Source organism: Botryllus schlosseri, chromosome 9 (assembly GCF_051294905.1).
Source record: "Botryllus schlosseri isolate E-star chromosome 9, Bs_hap1, whole genome shotgun sequence".
Taxonomy (NCBI): Eukaryota; Metazoa; Chordata; class Ascidiacea; order Stolidobranchia; family Styelidae; genus Botryllus; species Botryllus schlosseri.
In genome coordinates, this window is record NC_137244.1 from 27,144,326 (window position 1) to 27,160,525 (window position 16,200).

General features: G+C 39.2%; 1 protein-coding gene across 9 annotated transcripts in view; it reads left to right on the forward strand.

Annotated features, from left to right (window-relative positions):
• The first annotated feature begins 618 nt into the window (after positions 1-618).
• The window catches only part of LOC145447280 (uncharacterized), a 39,136-nt gene continuing 23,554 nt past the window's right edge, over positions 619-16,200 (forward strand). For 2 of the 9 annotated variants that reach the window (XM_080325698.1, XM_080325699.1), the window contains exons 1-15: positions 619-830; positions 939-968; positions 1,226-1,306; positions 4,552-4,708; positions 4,764-4,856; positions 5,473-5,676; positions 7,029-7,206; positions 8,056-8,139; positions 8,745-8,789; positions 9,072-9,246; positions 9,990-10,188; positions 10,715-10,975; positions 11,345-11,452; positions 11,815-13,422; positions 13,777-13,794. In XM_080325698.1, the coding sequence (XP_080181824.1) occupies positions 721-830; positions 939-968; positions 1,226-1,306; positions 4,552-4,708; positions 4,764-4,856; positions 5,473-5,676; positions 7,029-7,206; positions 8,056-8,139; positions 8,745-8,789; positions 9,072-9,246; positions 9,990-10,188; positions 10,715-10,975; positions 11,345-11,452; positions 11,815-13,422; positions 13,777-13,794 (3,351 nt within the window). In that variant the 5' untranslated portion in view covers positions 619-720. The remainder of the gene's footprint in view (positions 831-938; positions 969-1,225; positions 1,307-4,551; positions 4,709-4,763; positions 4,857-5,472; positions 5,677-7,028; positions 7,207-8,055; positions 8,140-8,744; positions 8,790-9,071; positions 9,247-9,989; positions 10,189-10,714; positions 10,976-11,344; positions 11,453-11,814; positions 13,423-13,776; positions 13,795-16,200) is intronic. The other 7 variants (XM_080325700.1, XM_080325701.1, XM_080325706.1 and 4 more) reach the window with 6 other exon arrangements.

Here is a 16,200-nt window from a genome sequence, read left to right on the forward strand (position 1 = left end):
TTACAACCCTGCAATTAATACACTCGATTACTTCACTGTCATGGAGGGGACGAGTAACTCTTAGGCATTTAAAGATCATATCGTCACCTCTAATCAAATTTTATGTTTAACGAATAAATAAGTGTCTGTCTGTCTGTCTGTCTATCGGCTTAGTCGCTCTTGATTTTAACGTCGCCGTCGGCCGCGGCTGCGAACGACCATAGATGACTAACGAGAGAGACTGGCCAAGTGTACCCATGGGTTTAGGGGCGGGGATAGAGATAATATGGGTTTATTCGGAAGCAAGAGACTTTAGAACAGACCATTGCAGATATTAGGCGGTTACGATTTTACATGAGATTGCTTCGAGATTCGCGACGTTTTCAAAGTGGAAGTTATCACTATAATTACTTCCTGTATACGCGCCTTCTTCCCCTATCATACTTTGCAATATGTATATTTAAGTATAGGTAAGATATATATAATATATCGACCTATTAGATCACTCTTAAATTTGAAAAGATCACCACCGATGCGTAGTTCTAAAAGTGTTTATTGTTTAATGTGGGCGGATCAGTTCCTGGTTATAGTGAGTAATCTGATGAGCTTCACTCATTGTTACTTTCGTTCTATTAGTGCTGCTCTTACCAGCCGAGTTTCTGTCGCTAATAGTGCCAGTATACTTCTAGCTTACGAATCTGTTAGAAAATGAGCTGAAAATGAAGTGACCAACTCGAAATTATGGGAAAGGACCAGGAACTGCTGGAAGCTGCTAGAATCGGGAATTTTTCTGCCGTTGAGAAATTACTGTTTCCTAAATCAAAATCAAGTTCTCTAGCTGCAAGTTTGGGGTGAGTTTTCTTTATTTGTAACGACTAGAAATTTCCGATATTGGTGAAAGAATTGTGACCTGATCGATGAATAGCTTTAATTCTATCTCCTTTGAATTTATGTACCAGACGGAATGCGACTTTGAAAAGACTCTTCAAGTAGGAATTTTTGGATAGGCCTATTCTGATTGGATGACAGGCGTACGTTTTTTTACAGTTTGAAGAACAACTAACAGCATTGCGTGTAGTGCATCATGCTATGTTTCACCAGTGCCTGTGTCTAATTTGTAGTTGTAGTGTTTCGTAACAGTTTCATCAGAAATGATGTTCTTTCTGCTAAATATGGGCATCATCAGTGCGATTGTAGCCATTTTTATGAAATACGTGTAACTGGAATATTCTATACATGTTATCAGCATCAGAGTTGGAGCGTACATTAATTGCCAAGATCAGTCCGGATACACTCCTCTACATCACGCATCTTTGAATGGACATAGGTGAGGATAATATCTCTTGAAATATTTACAGCTGTCAACTAGAGAACAATGTTGTCATTTTTTCTATCTCGCAATGATTGGAGTATTGATACTAATGATTGAGTAACACGGGGTAACTTTGTACCACTTTTCACGCTCATGCTAGATTATTTTATGATATGACATGATGTTCTGCCTTTTGGCTTTGCTATTCTGTTGGATGGACTACAGCTATATATAGATTAAACCTGAAACAAAATATTATTTTCAAGTTTTTGATTACGTTTTTGAATTTTTCTGTGGTGGGGAAAGTCACCCGTGGATGGGGTGGCTTTAGCCGAGCACCATTTTTTTACAATACTCCGACAAATATAAGTCATTCGCGCCAAGCAAACAAGCTGAAATGTTGAATTTGGTCCAGTATGGGCTTTTACAAACAAAATATCAATCCAGAAGTGGCACACTGCTGCACTATCAAGCTGGTTGGTTAGATGGTGGATATATTCCTGGGTATAATTGGTTGTGACACCTGCAAGTAATAATTGTACACAGCCTTTGTGTTAATGACTCAATGCTTAGCAGAAATTCCTTGACCCGGTCTGATATGAACAGTTTTGTTTGAATTTTTCAACCGTCATAGTAGTCATGTCTGAATCGAAAGCGCACAAGTACAACACACGCGCGTCCACATCGTCCAAATATCATATGATCGACCGAAAAGATCATCGCTCCATCAAATATGCCGGACCTGATGTGTGGAACAGTATCCCGCCGGCCATCCGACAGTCGACGAGCATGTCCACATTCAAGTCGAAATACAAGCAATTCCTACTAAATAAATACAGTCCATCCTCAAGATTACCGGACCACGACTGACCTATCGATCTCGCTTCCCATGACATGCCGCCCTATTTCTTGTCGCATTCTTTTTCTATACTATCTTCTTTACTTTCATTCAGTGTGCATGCCTCCTCTTTACATCGCCTAGGCCAAGGTGGGTGTCAGATTCCATAGACTACTCCTTGTTGCTTCGACATCTTCCTGTCTTTTCATTGTATCGCATTTTTGTGGTGTATTGAACTGATAAAATTGCTAATAAACCAATGATGATGATGTCATGTAATCGATTAGGTCTTTTGACAATATTTGTAAAAAACCACTCGTTAATAATAGGAAGCCCAAAATTTGTTAACGGTATGCAGTTGTCAGCTAATTTCATCTCCAAATCTAGTGATGAAGCAGGCTAGCATTATGGTGACTTCAGATGCTTCCCATTGCTTTTTTATATTTTTATATTTCCTTTGCTTTCAATTATTTTTAATGATACTGATACTGAGACTTATCTTAATATAAAAATACTCGCGTTAGCTGACTGTAAATAGCTGGTCAAAGTCACCCCAGAAATTAAAAAAAAAATGAAAAAATTGGTCAGCCAAAGTATTTTGTGAATTTTGATGTAATGAACTGTGATTTCGAACAGGAAAACCAATAAATGCTGTCATGTGCATGGCCTTTGTCGGCAAATGACAGGAAAACGCCTCAAATGCTTTCTTTGTACCGTAGTTACAGCATATAAAATTTGGGGTGGAATTTTTTACCTCACCTGTCACTATAAAAAGGTGTTCAAGTCTGTTAAAATGTTGTTGTATACATCAAATTTGCCATAAAAGCACTCTATTGATGCAGATCATTCATAAACAACAGCTCAAAATACTCATACAGTGATATCTTGTTCGATGTTGGCAATGGAAACGAATTTTGGTTTTTGGTCAAAGTCACCCGGCAGTTTCAAAGTCACTCCGTGTTACGATAGTAAAAGATGATTCTCTCTAGCACTGAAATTATACATTTTTTGCCATTAAGAGCTAATTTATCAACTGAATTTATAGTTTCAATACTATCATCCAAAACAACTAGTACAAAGCTCGGCGTTTTCGTAGAAATGAGATATCTGTGAAGTCGTGATCAACCCGCAGCATTGTCACATATTTTGTCACAATGGGCAAGGAAATAGTTATGCTTGAAAGAATGCCAAATAATCTTTAATGCTATGTCGAGCTGGCGTTATATTCTCTGTGGTAGGCCTAATATAAAGGATACAAAATTGAACTTCACACATCTTTGATACTCTTATAATGTAATAAGAAGGGTGTCCGGTCAATACCGGGAAAACCATTACCGAGAATGCCATTACCGAGAATGGACATTACCAAAAATATACACTAGGGCTCTTCAAAAACTACTTTTTTTCTCAAATCGTACCGGCTACTTGATTTAATTGTTAGGTTACCTAATTTAACCAGTAGAAGCGGAGTTATTGCCGTTGAAAAATTTGAATTATGAATAAAATAGTATGTACGGTGGCCAATTCTTTAATTATCAATTATCGTGGTGTCCATCGTAAATACTATTTTATTGAATCCAAATTTTTCGGCGGCAATAACTTCGCTTCCACTCGTTGGAATTGAACCAAATTTGGTGAACATCGTTTCTATAGACAGCCTTACACTTTCATGGGGTGAACAGAAAATTCTCAATTTTTTTATTCATTTTTATATAATATATAGAAACTTTCTTCTATGGTAGCAAAGCGGCTACTAGTTGGAATTGAACCAAATTTTGTGTGTAGGCTTAAATTAGGTAGCCTAACAATTTCATCAAGTAGCCAGTACCGAGAGTGGACATTACCGAGAATGCAATATATGCAATGCAGTCCTTTTATGCAAATGAACAGGTATAAATTTCTCGGCAACGTCAGTCCCGGTAAGCTATAAAATCAGCAACTAACTAACTACCTACTAAATTGCATTCCGAAGCAACTAATTCATTTTTGTTTTATCGGCATCGGGTTGACTTTTCATTATGAACATCGGCACAAATTTGAAATCTGAGGGATCGCCCCCAAACCACGAGTCACGAGTCGATCTCACTTTCATGGTTTTGACTTGAGTCAAGTCATTTTCAATTCACCCCGAGTCAAGTCCAAGCCATGAAGCAGAGGTTCGAGTCCGAGTCATAGTTTTAAGACTCGAGTCCGAGTCGAGTCAACACACAAATTGACTCGATTCAAGTCGAGTCAGTATAAAATCGTGACTCGAGTTAGACTCAAGTCGAGTCATGACTCGAGTAATTAATTACAAACCTGACTGGAACTACTGAAATAAGCAGGATTTGTTGGTTGACCGCCAACTGACTAGAGTGGTGGCTTGTACAAGTCTGGCATCATTTGAGTCGAAAATAAATTGAGTATGGCATATTTGATTCAGCACAATTGTGAAAATCTTGCTTGATGCGGGCGCCGCCGTCAACATCCCAGATACTAAGGGAAGCTTTGCTCTTCATCTGGCTGCCTGGAATGACTACTCTGAAATAGTTCACCTTCTGTTAGCCACTGGACCTAACTTTGCCAGCATCAACGAGCAGGTGAAGTGATTAAAAATTGATTTTCAGACTGGAAATTTACAAGGCTTTATTTCAGAACGGTGATCAAGAGACGGCGTTGCATTGCGCTGCACAGCACGGGCATGCGAATGCTGCGAAAGTATTACTTGAAAATCATGCCGACCCACAGGTGGGCTCATATCTGCTACAGACAGATTACTACACCTAGATAATTCTAGTTGTCTCGTTAGCAGAATTTGAGAGAAATTGCGGTGATTTAATTTGTGAAATGTTTCTATGCGCTAATTTTAATTCTGATCTGACATCTGGTTTTTGTGAAAATACCACAGATGTACAGACATTTGCCATTCTTATGTTTATGAAAATGAACTCGATTTTTCAATTCGATTTCCAAGATTTAGCGAATTCAGTAATTATAATCCAATCTGAAGAGAAACTGTGCTGCTATCGTTTTAATTTTGATCTAGAAAAAATTTGAAGCTAAACTTTTCATTCTAATACTAATGTAATTTGAAAAAAACAACTGTATCTATCATTCTGATTGTAATCTAATTTGGAAAGAACTGTGTAGGAGTGTAGCTATCATTATAAATCAATCTGAATTGGAAAAAAACTCTGGCTGTCATTGTAAGTGTTATCTGATTTTGAATAAAAAACTGCAGCTATCAGTCTATTTCTAATCTGACTTGAAAAACTGTTAGCTATAATTTTAATGCTAATCTAATTTGGAAAGCTGAAAATTTTATTAGTTTCCAAGTCTCACCTAGTTTTGATTGCCGTTTCAGATTCGCAATATTCGAGACGAGTCCGCGTTGGACCTGGCATCCCAGTACGGACGCCTGGACGTGGTCCGGATGATTCTCTCCTTTCATCCAAAGATTCTGGGCCACTCGCCGGAGAGATTCACCCCCCTACACCTGGCGTCTCGTAATGGACACCGTGGAGTGGTCGAGCTTTTACTGGCCCACGGAGCTGACATAGATCGTGTGGTAAGTGGGGGTGGGGGCTGGTCAAATTAGTCAACTGAACAACTAGATAATTCGGGTTGTCTAATTACACTAGTTAGAGCGAAATGCCTTTGATCTGATTCTAGTCTAGTTTGTGAAATATTTCTTTGCTGTAATTCTAATCTAATTTCTGGTTTTCCTGTGAATGAAACAGGAAAACTGCATAGTGCGGAGCGAGTCAGTATTGATGAACAGACGGTTGCCATATAAACTGAATTGAATTCGATGCCCAAATTTTCGCAATTTAAGTACCGGTAATTATAATTATAATCTAATTTGAAAAAAAACGAGGCTATAATTGTACTTCGAATCTAAATTTGGAAAAAACTGCAAGTCTGGTTGCTACTCAGTTGGAAGTAATGGTAGCGATCATGAATTTCTACTCAAGTTCAAGTAGCGATTTCCAAGACATGCCAATTATACCTCAGGTAGAAGTAGAAATGAAGATCAGAGAAGTAGACTTCCCAAGTAAGTAATTTAAAGAAGTTGATTAGTCGAAGGTCACATAATTTTAGCACATGTTCAGATTCGACTGCTTTCAAAATTGCAAAATGTATCTTTGCGACGTGGTTTTTATGACTCTCGTAAAAGTGATGCAAGCTTGTCCCGAAACTATGGTCTGCTATACGAAACACGAAGTGACAATTGTTGATACACAATGGTCTCTAATGGTTGCTGTCGATTACTCCTGACGAGTGTCAGCCGAAAATATTCGGGTTCAATTCAATATGCATATACTGTTTAATTGTATATTGAAGTCCTGTAAATGCAAGAAGCTCTGCAATAGATAATAGCAAGTGGTTTTACCTAAACAACAGTCCAAGTAGAAATGGAAGTAGTCTGAAAACAGGACCAGTTCAGTAATCACTGCAAGTAGTCAAATCGTACTTGAATACTTGGAAATAGTAGAATTACTTATTTCAGTACTCGGACCAATTTGCACCATCTTCTGAAAATACCTAGGCCTGGGCAAAATCGAGTGAACTGATTCTGACTCGAGTATTAGGCTTCGAGTCGAGTGTTCGAGCATTAATCATTATGACGTCATAATGTTATGAATGATGTGGAAAGTTCATATATGTACCTTATATGCCACCTGAAAGATATAATGTCAGGTCTTCATCGCAAGAAAAATAAATTTGTGTTTTTTTTTTCGACAATACCTACTTCATTACACTCTGAGACAATGCCTAGTATCGAAACTTTAATTCTCGTTGATAAATTAACTCTCAGCTTGGTTGGATTCTGTTTATTGTTACTAGTTTTGCCTCTTGTGGAAAGGTCAAACCGGTGGGATGTGACTCGTTATGACTCGAATCGCCATTTTTGTGCAGGGGGCCAACGGGACTGCTCTGCACGAAGCCGCTATTTTTGGCAAATGCGAAGTGGTCAGCCTCCTTCTAAAACGTGGGGCCGCCACCAATTGCAAGGACTCTGGCGGGCGCACCGCGTTGGAGCTCGTGTCGCAGTTGGACACTCGAATTTCCAGGGAGATCGGGAAATTGATCGTCGGTGAGATATCGGCCGTGGTGTGGCTTGTGGGATCATTTTAATAATTTGTTATGCATGCATGACGCAGTGGTTGGATTATGCCGAAATTTTATGTGATCAGCTCACCGGTCCGTATAAGAGTTCTTTTTTGTACTAGATTTTGCCTACTTGCAATACTTACCGAAATGGTTGTGATTTTGGAATCCTTTTCCGTTTTTAAGGCAAAACTATGCCTGGAATACTCCCTTTGCTACTGACGGTGACAATACGCCCTCCTTTAGGAGGATTTCTCCTTGTTATTCAAGAAATCAAAAATGTTCTCCGAGGACGCTCAAATGCCCTCCTTTTTTGCAATTCGTCCTCCTTTATAGCTTTGAAAGCCAGGCCAAGTAAAAAATGACACAAATCTGGATTTCAACGGTATTGACGGCAAGGCTGTCTGAAAAAACGGTCAACCCAACAATATTTCTTGTAAAAATATTTCAATTACACGTTTTCTCGTCCGCTAGTATATCTTTTGTAACATACGAATAGTGACCTCTTTTTTGGATCTAAAGATATGGAAACCCTGTAGTAAACTTAGAAATCGCTACTTCTACTTTGGCTTGAGCAGTTTTCCATATTTCAGGCAAAACTTACTTTTTAGATACTTTTGCATCACTACTCCTACTTGTATTGTCGTAGAAATATATAGTGTTACTTCTACTTGACAACCAGATATGCATGGTATGACTGCTGGTCACCGTCACGACCTTTTGTGACGGAACCGGCTGAAAAATATGTCATTTGTGATAAAATAGGCTGACAGAAAATTTGAATCCGACCACTGGCCGTGCTTTTAATTTCACAAAATCTACTTTTTGCATGAAGATCGAATCCAAGAAGGCGATGATTATGAGCCGCTACCTCCCGTCGCCATGGTGACTCCGAGAAAGGCGAAAAAAACCGTCAAAGGTGAAGTTTGCAACACGTGACGTTGCAAATTCTCATGCCATTTATAATTTATTTTTAATTTGATTTGCAGAATGAATATATTATTGATTAATGTTTTTGGTTAGAGATATAAACAAGGTACCTCTGTTCTGATGTCATGACCTTATCTGACCAAAAAAAATAAGTAAAACATGGAAAATTTCAATTTACTCGGCATACTGTTGGTAATTTTCTTTTAGTGCGAAAATATTCAATAGTTTTTTCTCATCGCAAAATTTTGTTATGTCGCTTCACCATAAACCATAAATGACTCTTGAAAAGCTAATGTCTGGATCTATATTTTGCTAATTTTCATCTGGGTATACCACGGTCTGAGTTGCAGGCTTGTAAAATCCAAATTGTGTGGTGTGGTGTAGAACTACAATGTGTGATATTTTGTTGACAACATAGCGACACCCGACAGCTGTGTAAATTTCATGGTGATGGGGTGCAGCCCTTCACGAGATAGTGCTGTCGAGGCGCTGCTCCCCGAAAAAGTGTCTTCAAATTCTTAATTGTTTGCATGCAATGATTTTACGATATCGTAGGTGTCAAGCTTTAATTTCTATTTACTGAATTTGTTTCAGAAATGAAGGCTTCCATGAAGCTGCGTGACGCTGCAAATGTTTCCGGTGAGTTATTATCTTGCTTTTTATGCAGATATGGAGGATGTGATGAGACTCGTACAAACGACTGCATTTTCAAAATCCCCATCTAGAATAGAACTAGAACTACTCACTTTTCAATAACTGCAACCAGAACTAGAATTACTGACTTTTCACAACTCGCAACTAGAACTACTGCATCTTCAACATGGGCAACCAGAACTATAAGTACTCAAAAAACTGTAGTTAGCTGACAAACTCGACCAGTAGTTTGTACAAGTCCTGATGTAACCCTACCTCCGGCTTTAGTGTCGACGTCCAGTTTGAACCGAAATTTCTCTCGGAGTTTTGGAGAAGCCGACCTGGCCGATCGCAGTTCGCTAAACAGAAAACCATCGCCCGCGGCTTCGTTTAGACTCGGATCGACTCGAAGTCGGCTGAAAGGAGGACTGCTTCGTAGAACGTCTTCAGCCAGAAGTTCAAGGTTGGTTACTACGTATCATAATCAGGGTTTTGAACCAATCACACAAAATCTCGAGCAGACTTGGACAACTGGGAAATTTTCAGCTTCTCCAAATTAGATTAGAATTAGAGTTATAACTAGACAGCTTTCCTAATTGTATTAGAATTAATGAATTCGCGAAAACTTGAACATTGAATGAAGTTGAATTCATATAAAGCCGTAGCTCATTCTCCTAAGCATGAGAATGGCAAATGTCTTTACAACGAGCCTGGCTTGTTAAGCATTGTACAGTCCTAAAGCATTTTCGGACGAACCAAAAATTAGATTAGAATTAAAATTATCGCTTAGAAACAATTCACTAATAGATTATAATTAAAGCAAGTAAGCATTTCACAAGTCAGATTAGAATTTGATTACCGGCAACTAGAATCGTCACGTTGTCCAATCAATTCTACTGTTATAGTTTTGACTCGAGTCAAATTCAATCAGCCACGTAGTCAAGTCTGAGTTCAAGTCAAGGAGAAAAGGTTGAGTCTGTGCCATAACGTTCACGGCCCAGTATCGAGTTTAAATCAGGTTCAACTCACTTTTTAAACTCTTGGTTGATATTTAGGTATACCATAATATACTCGATTTTTTTTCACTCTAAACATGTTCATATTTCAATTATCGGTCTTGATTTACGAGACTGGAATAAGTCATATTGAATGTGTCGGGTCGTATGACTATTTTGTTAAAATTACACCAAATTTTCTTGTTTTCAGGTCGCTCCCCAGGCTTGCCTCGTCGTCCAGTTTCCACGGCAAGAGCTCTCTCCGCAGTTTTGCGACCCACCGCAAAAAATCCGACGCACTGTCTATCCAGGACTGGTCCGTCCGTCAACACCACCCTTCGATCGACATGTTTCCAGTCAATTCTCTCTCGGAACGAAAAACTTCGGTGTCCGAACCATCATCTCCGCAGGTTTGAGATTATCTTGCTTGCTCAGCGCTACTTGATCAAGTGGTTTGATTTTTTCGTGTTTCAGGATAATGCTGCCTATTTGATATTAAATATATATATTCTATCGAAGTTTCTGCAGGCAGCTAGTGAAGTCATCTGATACCACTAACTTGATTGCTATTATTTGCTATATATTTTGCTGTAACCTCTATTATACTGTCAAGCCAGTCAAGGGTAAGAATTTAACAAAGATTGTTAAAAAGTCTTTGCAGCTATCACATATAACTTCTCAGGAACGAGTTTCGGGGAGTTTTTCAAATATTTTCGTATCACACTTGACCTGTGACGTGCGCATAAAGTAAAACATGGATTATCTACTTCAAATTCAACTTAAACTAGAACTACTCCCTTTTCAATACTTGCTACCACAACTAGAAGTACTCAAAAAACAGTAGTTGGTTGACCGTCAGCAAACTGAGCCTAAAATGTTTACTTGGAAACCTACGTGTGCTTGAGGGGAAATTAATACCCAAAATCTCTACAATAGATGGGGTTCTCCCACATGCACGACTCAAACATGTCTATCAACGACTCGGATGTATTCCTACCAACGAGTCAAAAACCGATTCCAAAAGCGATCATTCCGTTGAAACCTCCCGCTGAAAACGAGGCTGTGATGTCACAAAGCATGGAAAGACTCGAATTGGCGTCAGATCTGAAATCTCCGGGAGCGCCGAAAAAGCCTACGAGGAACAAACCCGCGTTGAACCCCCCTCCATTACCCCCTAAACCCGCTCATATGGTTAAGGTAAGTGTATGTTCAAATTTTATTCAAATTCAAATTTTGAGAAGTTGTTAGCTTTTTAGCCGAAAGTAGGCCTGGAATATGTGATTTTCCGTTGAGAATCAATCCACTTGTGCTTGAGTGGGTTTTTAGATTGTGCAATTTTTTTGTTATGCAGAATTTATAAATAATACAAAATCCAAAAAATCGTCCCTTGAGCTGAAGCCGTCTCATAACTTGAAAGAAGCCCAAAATACAGAAGGTGTGCGAAACGAAAGGTGCTCTACAACCAAATTTAATTTTTGAACTCTATCACTTTCAGACCTGAATCTCTACTCCCATTTCAAGTAACCACAACATGACCAAAAAGCTGAAATATGAATTAAATTTCAGAGCGATCCACTCCCCACAGACTCGACCGATCAAGAGCCGGCTTACGGCAATGTCTCCTACGGGGGCGATTCGAAAAACAGAATAAATTCCGAGCTAGAATCGGTCACCGTGAGTTTTATGTCTAAATTCAGAATTAGTTTTTTGTCGTGTACAAGTCCCACCGGCAGAAATTTGTGCAAAAGTCCCATGAAAATGGTAATGTATCAGTCATTCGAGTACTTTCAGACCTTCAATTTTTCCTCCCATTTGAAGTACTACTTCTAATTGTTCTTGATTGTACTACTTGTAATTGTAATTTTAATCCCATTGGAAGTATTATTTGTAATTGTTTTTTAATTTTAATTTCTACTCGCATTTGAAGTACTACTTGATACTTGTAATTGTACTTGAGTAGAAATGCAGTCCTGGCGATGATCGCCTCTGGCTAAGATTCAGGAAGAGTAAATCTGAATTCTTACCCAATTTTTCAGGGTTTGAACAATGTCTCCTGTGAGGTTTGTAAAAACAGAACAAATTCCGAGCAAGACTGTGACAATGCAATCACTGTGAAACCAGATCAAAACAAGCAACAACAGAGTTCGGAAATCGAATTACTATCAAACGAGTACTCTACCGATAGTAACTCGCAACTCGAAAGTCAGAGCTCTGAACTCGAAAGTCAGAGCTCTGAACTCAAAAGGCAGAGCTCGGAGCTCAAAACTCAGGGCTCGGGACTCAAGACTCGGAGCTCAGAGCTAAAAAGTGAGAGCTCAGTCAATACTCAGAGTTGGGAACTCAAAACTCAGAGCTCAGAAACCGAAGAACTATCAAACGAGAACGTTAGCAATAGTCACTCAGAGCTCAAAAGTATGAGTTCGGGACTCAAAAGTCAAAGCTCTGAAATTGAAGCACTGTCAAATGAGAACACTGGCAGTAGTGGATCGGAACTCGCAACTCGGAGCTCGGAACTTGAAGGATCAACGTTGATTGAGAACTCTAGCAATAGTGGCTCACACCTCAAAACTCAGAGCTCTCCACCCAAAACTCAGAGTTCAGAACTGGAAGCTCAGAGCCCGCAACTCCAAAGCCAGAGTTCACAACTTGAAATTCTAGGCCCACAACCTAACACGCAGAGCTCGAAACTCAAAACTCAGAGCTCACTACCCAAAACTCGTAGTTCTGAACTGGAAGCTCAGAGCTTGCAGCTCCAAAGTCAGAGCTCGGAACTTGAAATTCATGGCCCACAACCTAACACGCAGAGCTCGAGACTCAAAACTCCAAGCTCGGAACTACAAACTCGGAGCTCTCCACCCAAAACTCAGAGTTCGGAACTGGAAGCTCAGAGCCCGCAACTCCAAAGTCAGAGTTCACAACTTGAAATTCTAGGCCCACAACCCAACACGCTGATCTCGAAACTCAAAACTCAGAGCTCGGAACTACAAACTCGGAGCTCTCCACCCAAAACTCGTAGTTCTGAACTGGAAGCTCAGAGCTCGCAACTCCAAAGTCAGAGCTCGGAACTTGAAATTCATGGCCCACAACCTAACACGCAGAGCTCGAGACTCAAAACTCCAAGCTCGGAACTACAAACTCGGAGCTCTCCACCCAAAACTCAGAGTTCGGAACTGGAAGCTCAGAGCCCGCAACTCCAAAGTCAGAGTTCACAACTTGAAATTCTAGGCCCACAACCCAACACGCTGATCTCGAAACTCAAAACTCAGAGCTCGGAACTACAAACTCGGAGCTCTCCACCCAAAACTCGTAGTTCTGAACTGGAAGCTCAGAGCTCGCAACTCCAAAGTCAGAGCTCGGAACTTGAAATTCATGGCCCACAACCTAACACGCAGAGCTCGAAACTCAAAACTCCAAGCTTGGGACTCAAAACTCAGAGCTCAGACCAAACTATGTCTCCTCCTCAGCCCGTAAAAGAGAGAACTTCGAGAATGGCGACCATAACCAGTCTGAGAAACTCAAACTCGAACAATAACGCTAAACCCTTGCCCGCTCCCAGGAGGAGAACCATGCGCGACGTCACTACTTTGAGGGAACCTCCCTCACCAAACACGGCCATGTTGGAGGTGTCGGCAGAACTGCAAAAGGTGAGGTAGCCTTTCAGGGTCTGGTTTACTTTCTAATTCGCAGCAACATCAGTGATAAGTAGATCCTTTATAATTGGTCAAAAAAGTGGAAGCATTCATGTCACCCTTATCCCTGACCCTGATTTTATGATACCCCAACCTAACCCCTAACTCCAGAGCGGAGACTAGATAATTCTAGTTGTCTAATTATTTTCTCGTAATCAGTGATTGTAATTCTAATCTAATGTAAATCAGAAAAAAAAAAACAGTGTAGCCAAGACTGATGTTGTTGCGGTAATGAAAGTAGGCTCGACCCGCGTTTTCTGATAACATGCAGTTCCGTGATCTCTCCTTTTCTTTTACCATTAAAGACAGATTGTGAATCACAATCAGGTGAGAAATGCATGAACTTTGCGCTTTGCTGCTGTTTGAGAAATCACATATTAGTTTTTGCGACCATGGTTTGAAAACTGCATCGATTTCATAATGCTTCAGTATTAAATTCATCATGAATCGTATAATGAAAAATATTTAAAAAGTTCCATATTGACTTGGAATCTGTTTTTCTTCTCGGTTTCTTGCAACCCTTGTTTGAAAACTCGCTAGGTTTCAAACTGCTTCATTATTAAATCACAATAAATGTTAGTATGAATAATATTCTTATATTTCAATATCGACTCAATCTGTTGTTTCGTCTCTTGCTTGGTGACTCTACAGAAATCAAGTCCGTGTCATTGTGACGTCACACTCTCCTTGCCTACCTCGTCAGCAATGAACTTTGCTTTGAAAAGTAACTTGAATGTGTTGTTGTGTGTTGTGTAGTCAGTCTGTGTGTCTGAATGTCTGTCGCTTCTGTGCATATACTGCTTGCATGTTCGGGTTTGCAGCATTTTTCATTTGAATGGGAGTCTTGCGGCTTGTCAACTGCTGCCTTTAGAAAGCTGGGTTCACGTTCACGGTCAAGTTAGTTTCCATTTGTTGTTGGGAGGTATACTATTTATAAGCAATAGTTAACCAAGTCACAAATAAATTTCGCTAATAATTTTGACTCAAGAGTCAAAAAAATCCTCCAAAAATTGTGACTCGTCTCGTTACAACCCTGCCAAAAGACAGGCATTGTATTTTTGGCATTCGATGAACCAGATGCTAAGAATAAACTGTATATTTTTGGGTTGGTGTTGTTGTTGCTGTAAAGAAGCCTATTTGTAACCAATTGACAGGCATAGTTATTTTTGGCATTTGAATACGGAAAACGTAGTCTTTTTTAAAAAGTAAGTTTTATTAGAATTTTAAATGAAACCATCAAGCGTAAACAATTCTGTAAAGCCGGGGTTCTGGCGTGACCTTGGCTGCATTCAACTCTATCCGCATATTGTCAGTTTATAGGCTATATAGATAGATTTGTAGTCAACATACAGACAAGCATTCTTATTTTTGGCACACATTGGAGGAATATAAATATATATATATAGATTAACTCTACGTATAATAGGTACAGTCTGTACAGGCATTCCTAAATGCTTCTCCGCCTGGCGGAGGTTTATTAAAAATGTATTTAAATTTGAATGCACTTTACTAACCTTTGGTAGTGTGTCAGCAAGCCTTTTGAATTGTGATGATAAGCTGTATTGTTATCTGTGTTTTATTTTGACTGTGAATATTGCAGCATCGAATATTTTGTCTCGAGGTAATTTGCACCCCAAAATTATTGTCAATTTAATTGTTCTTGACCTTTGTTGTGACGCTGAGCGTATACTGTATGTTTTTGGTTTAACTGTTTTTGTTTTAAATAAGCTGTTTTTGCGCGATCTCGGCTGCCGAAGTATTCATTTATGGGCGAAAATGTCAAAAAGGAAACTTGAGAAATGCTGAAGTTATTCTAGAAAAGTTATTTTTGATGTTAATTTGAAGGCGCCAAAAATAAGTTGTGCCTGGCAATAGACTATAGTCATTAATTTGCTAGATTAAAAATTGAGAATACATGAATAGCGGCTGATAGCAGACATTGCTGCTTTACTGCGATTCTATTTAGAAACTGACGAGTAGGCCGATTTTTTTTTACCTTAAAAAACGGAGAATTTTGACCGAAAAAATCAAAATTTTGACTATTTTTGCTCTGAAAAATCTTAAATTTGACTAAATTTGACCTAACGTATGCAAATTAGGTGTTTTCCCACATAATGCTAGAATTGTACTAGTTATTTTCGTTTCTGGTTGGAACTGTCTGTCATTACGAAGTAGTTTTCCCTGAAAAAAAACTGACAAATTTTTACATTGAAAAAACTAGTATTTTAACGAAATCTGACCCTATAACGAATTCCAGTAAGTCTACATTACACATTATGGTAGAAATAATCAAAATTTGTTGTAGTACAACAACGAAAGATACTTTCCTACATTCTCGGGTAGAAACCTAGAAAGTGTCTGTCCTTACTAAGTAGCTTGCCAGGAATGGAGAAAGAACGTTCAACAGCAGCAGTTGTTGGCTGACAACACTTAAGTTGTGCGTACACTGCTGGTGAGAAACCGCGTTGCTTCATTCTGGCAATGCTGTCTACATCACAATTTTTCATCATGCGCGTCTTGATATAAGAACCATGCAATGCCCACGCAGTCTTGCTTCAGTTGTGATATTGCGGTACACGTTGAGCATAACACCATGTCCACCTATTTGTTTCATTTGAATGTTCATGATTCACAATGAGCAGACAATGGGCCGTCTACAACGGTGGGCCCATAAAGTAGGCTACAAGCTGTAAAATGTCAAATGATAAGTTCACCGACAGTGCAAAATCTACG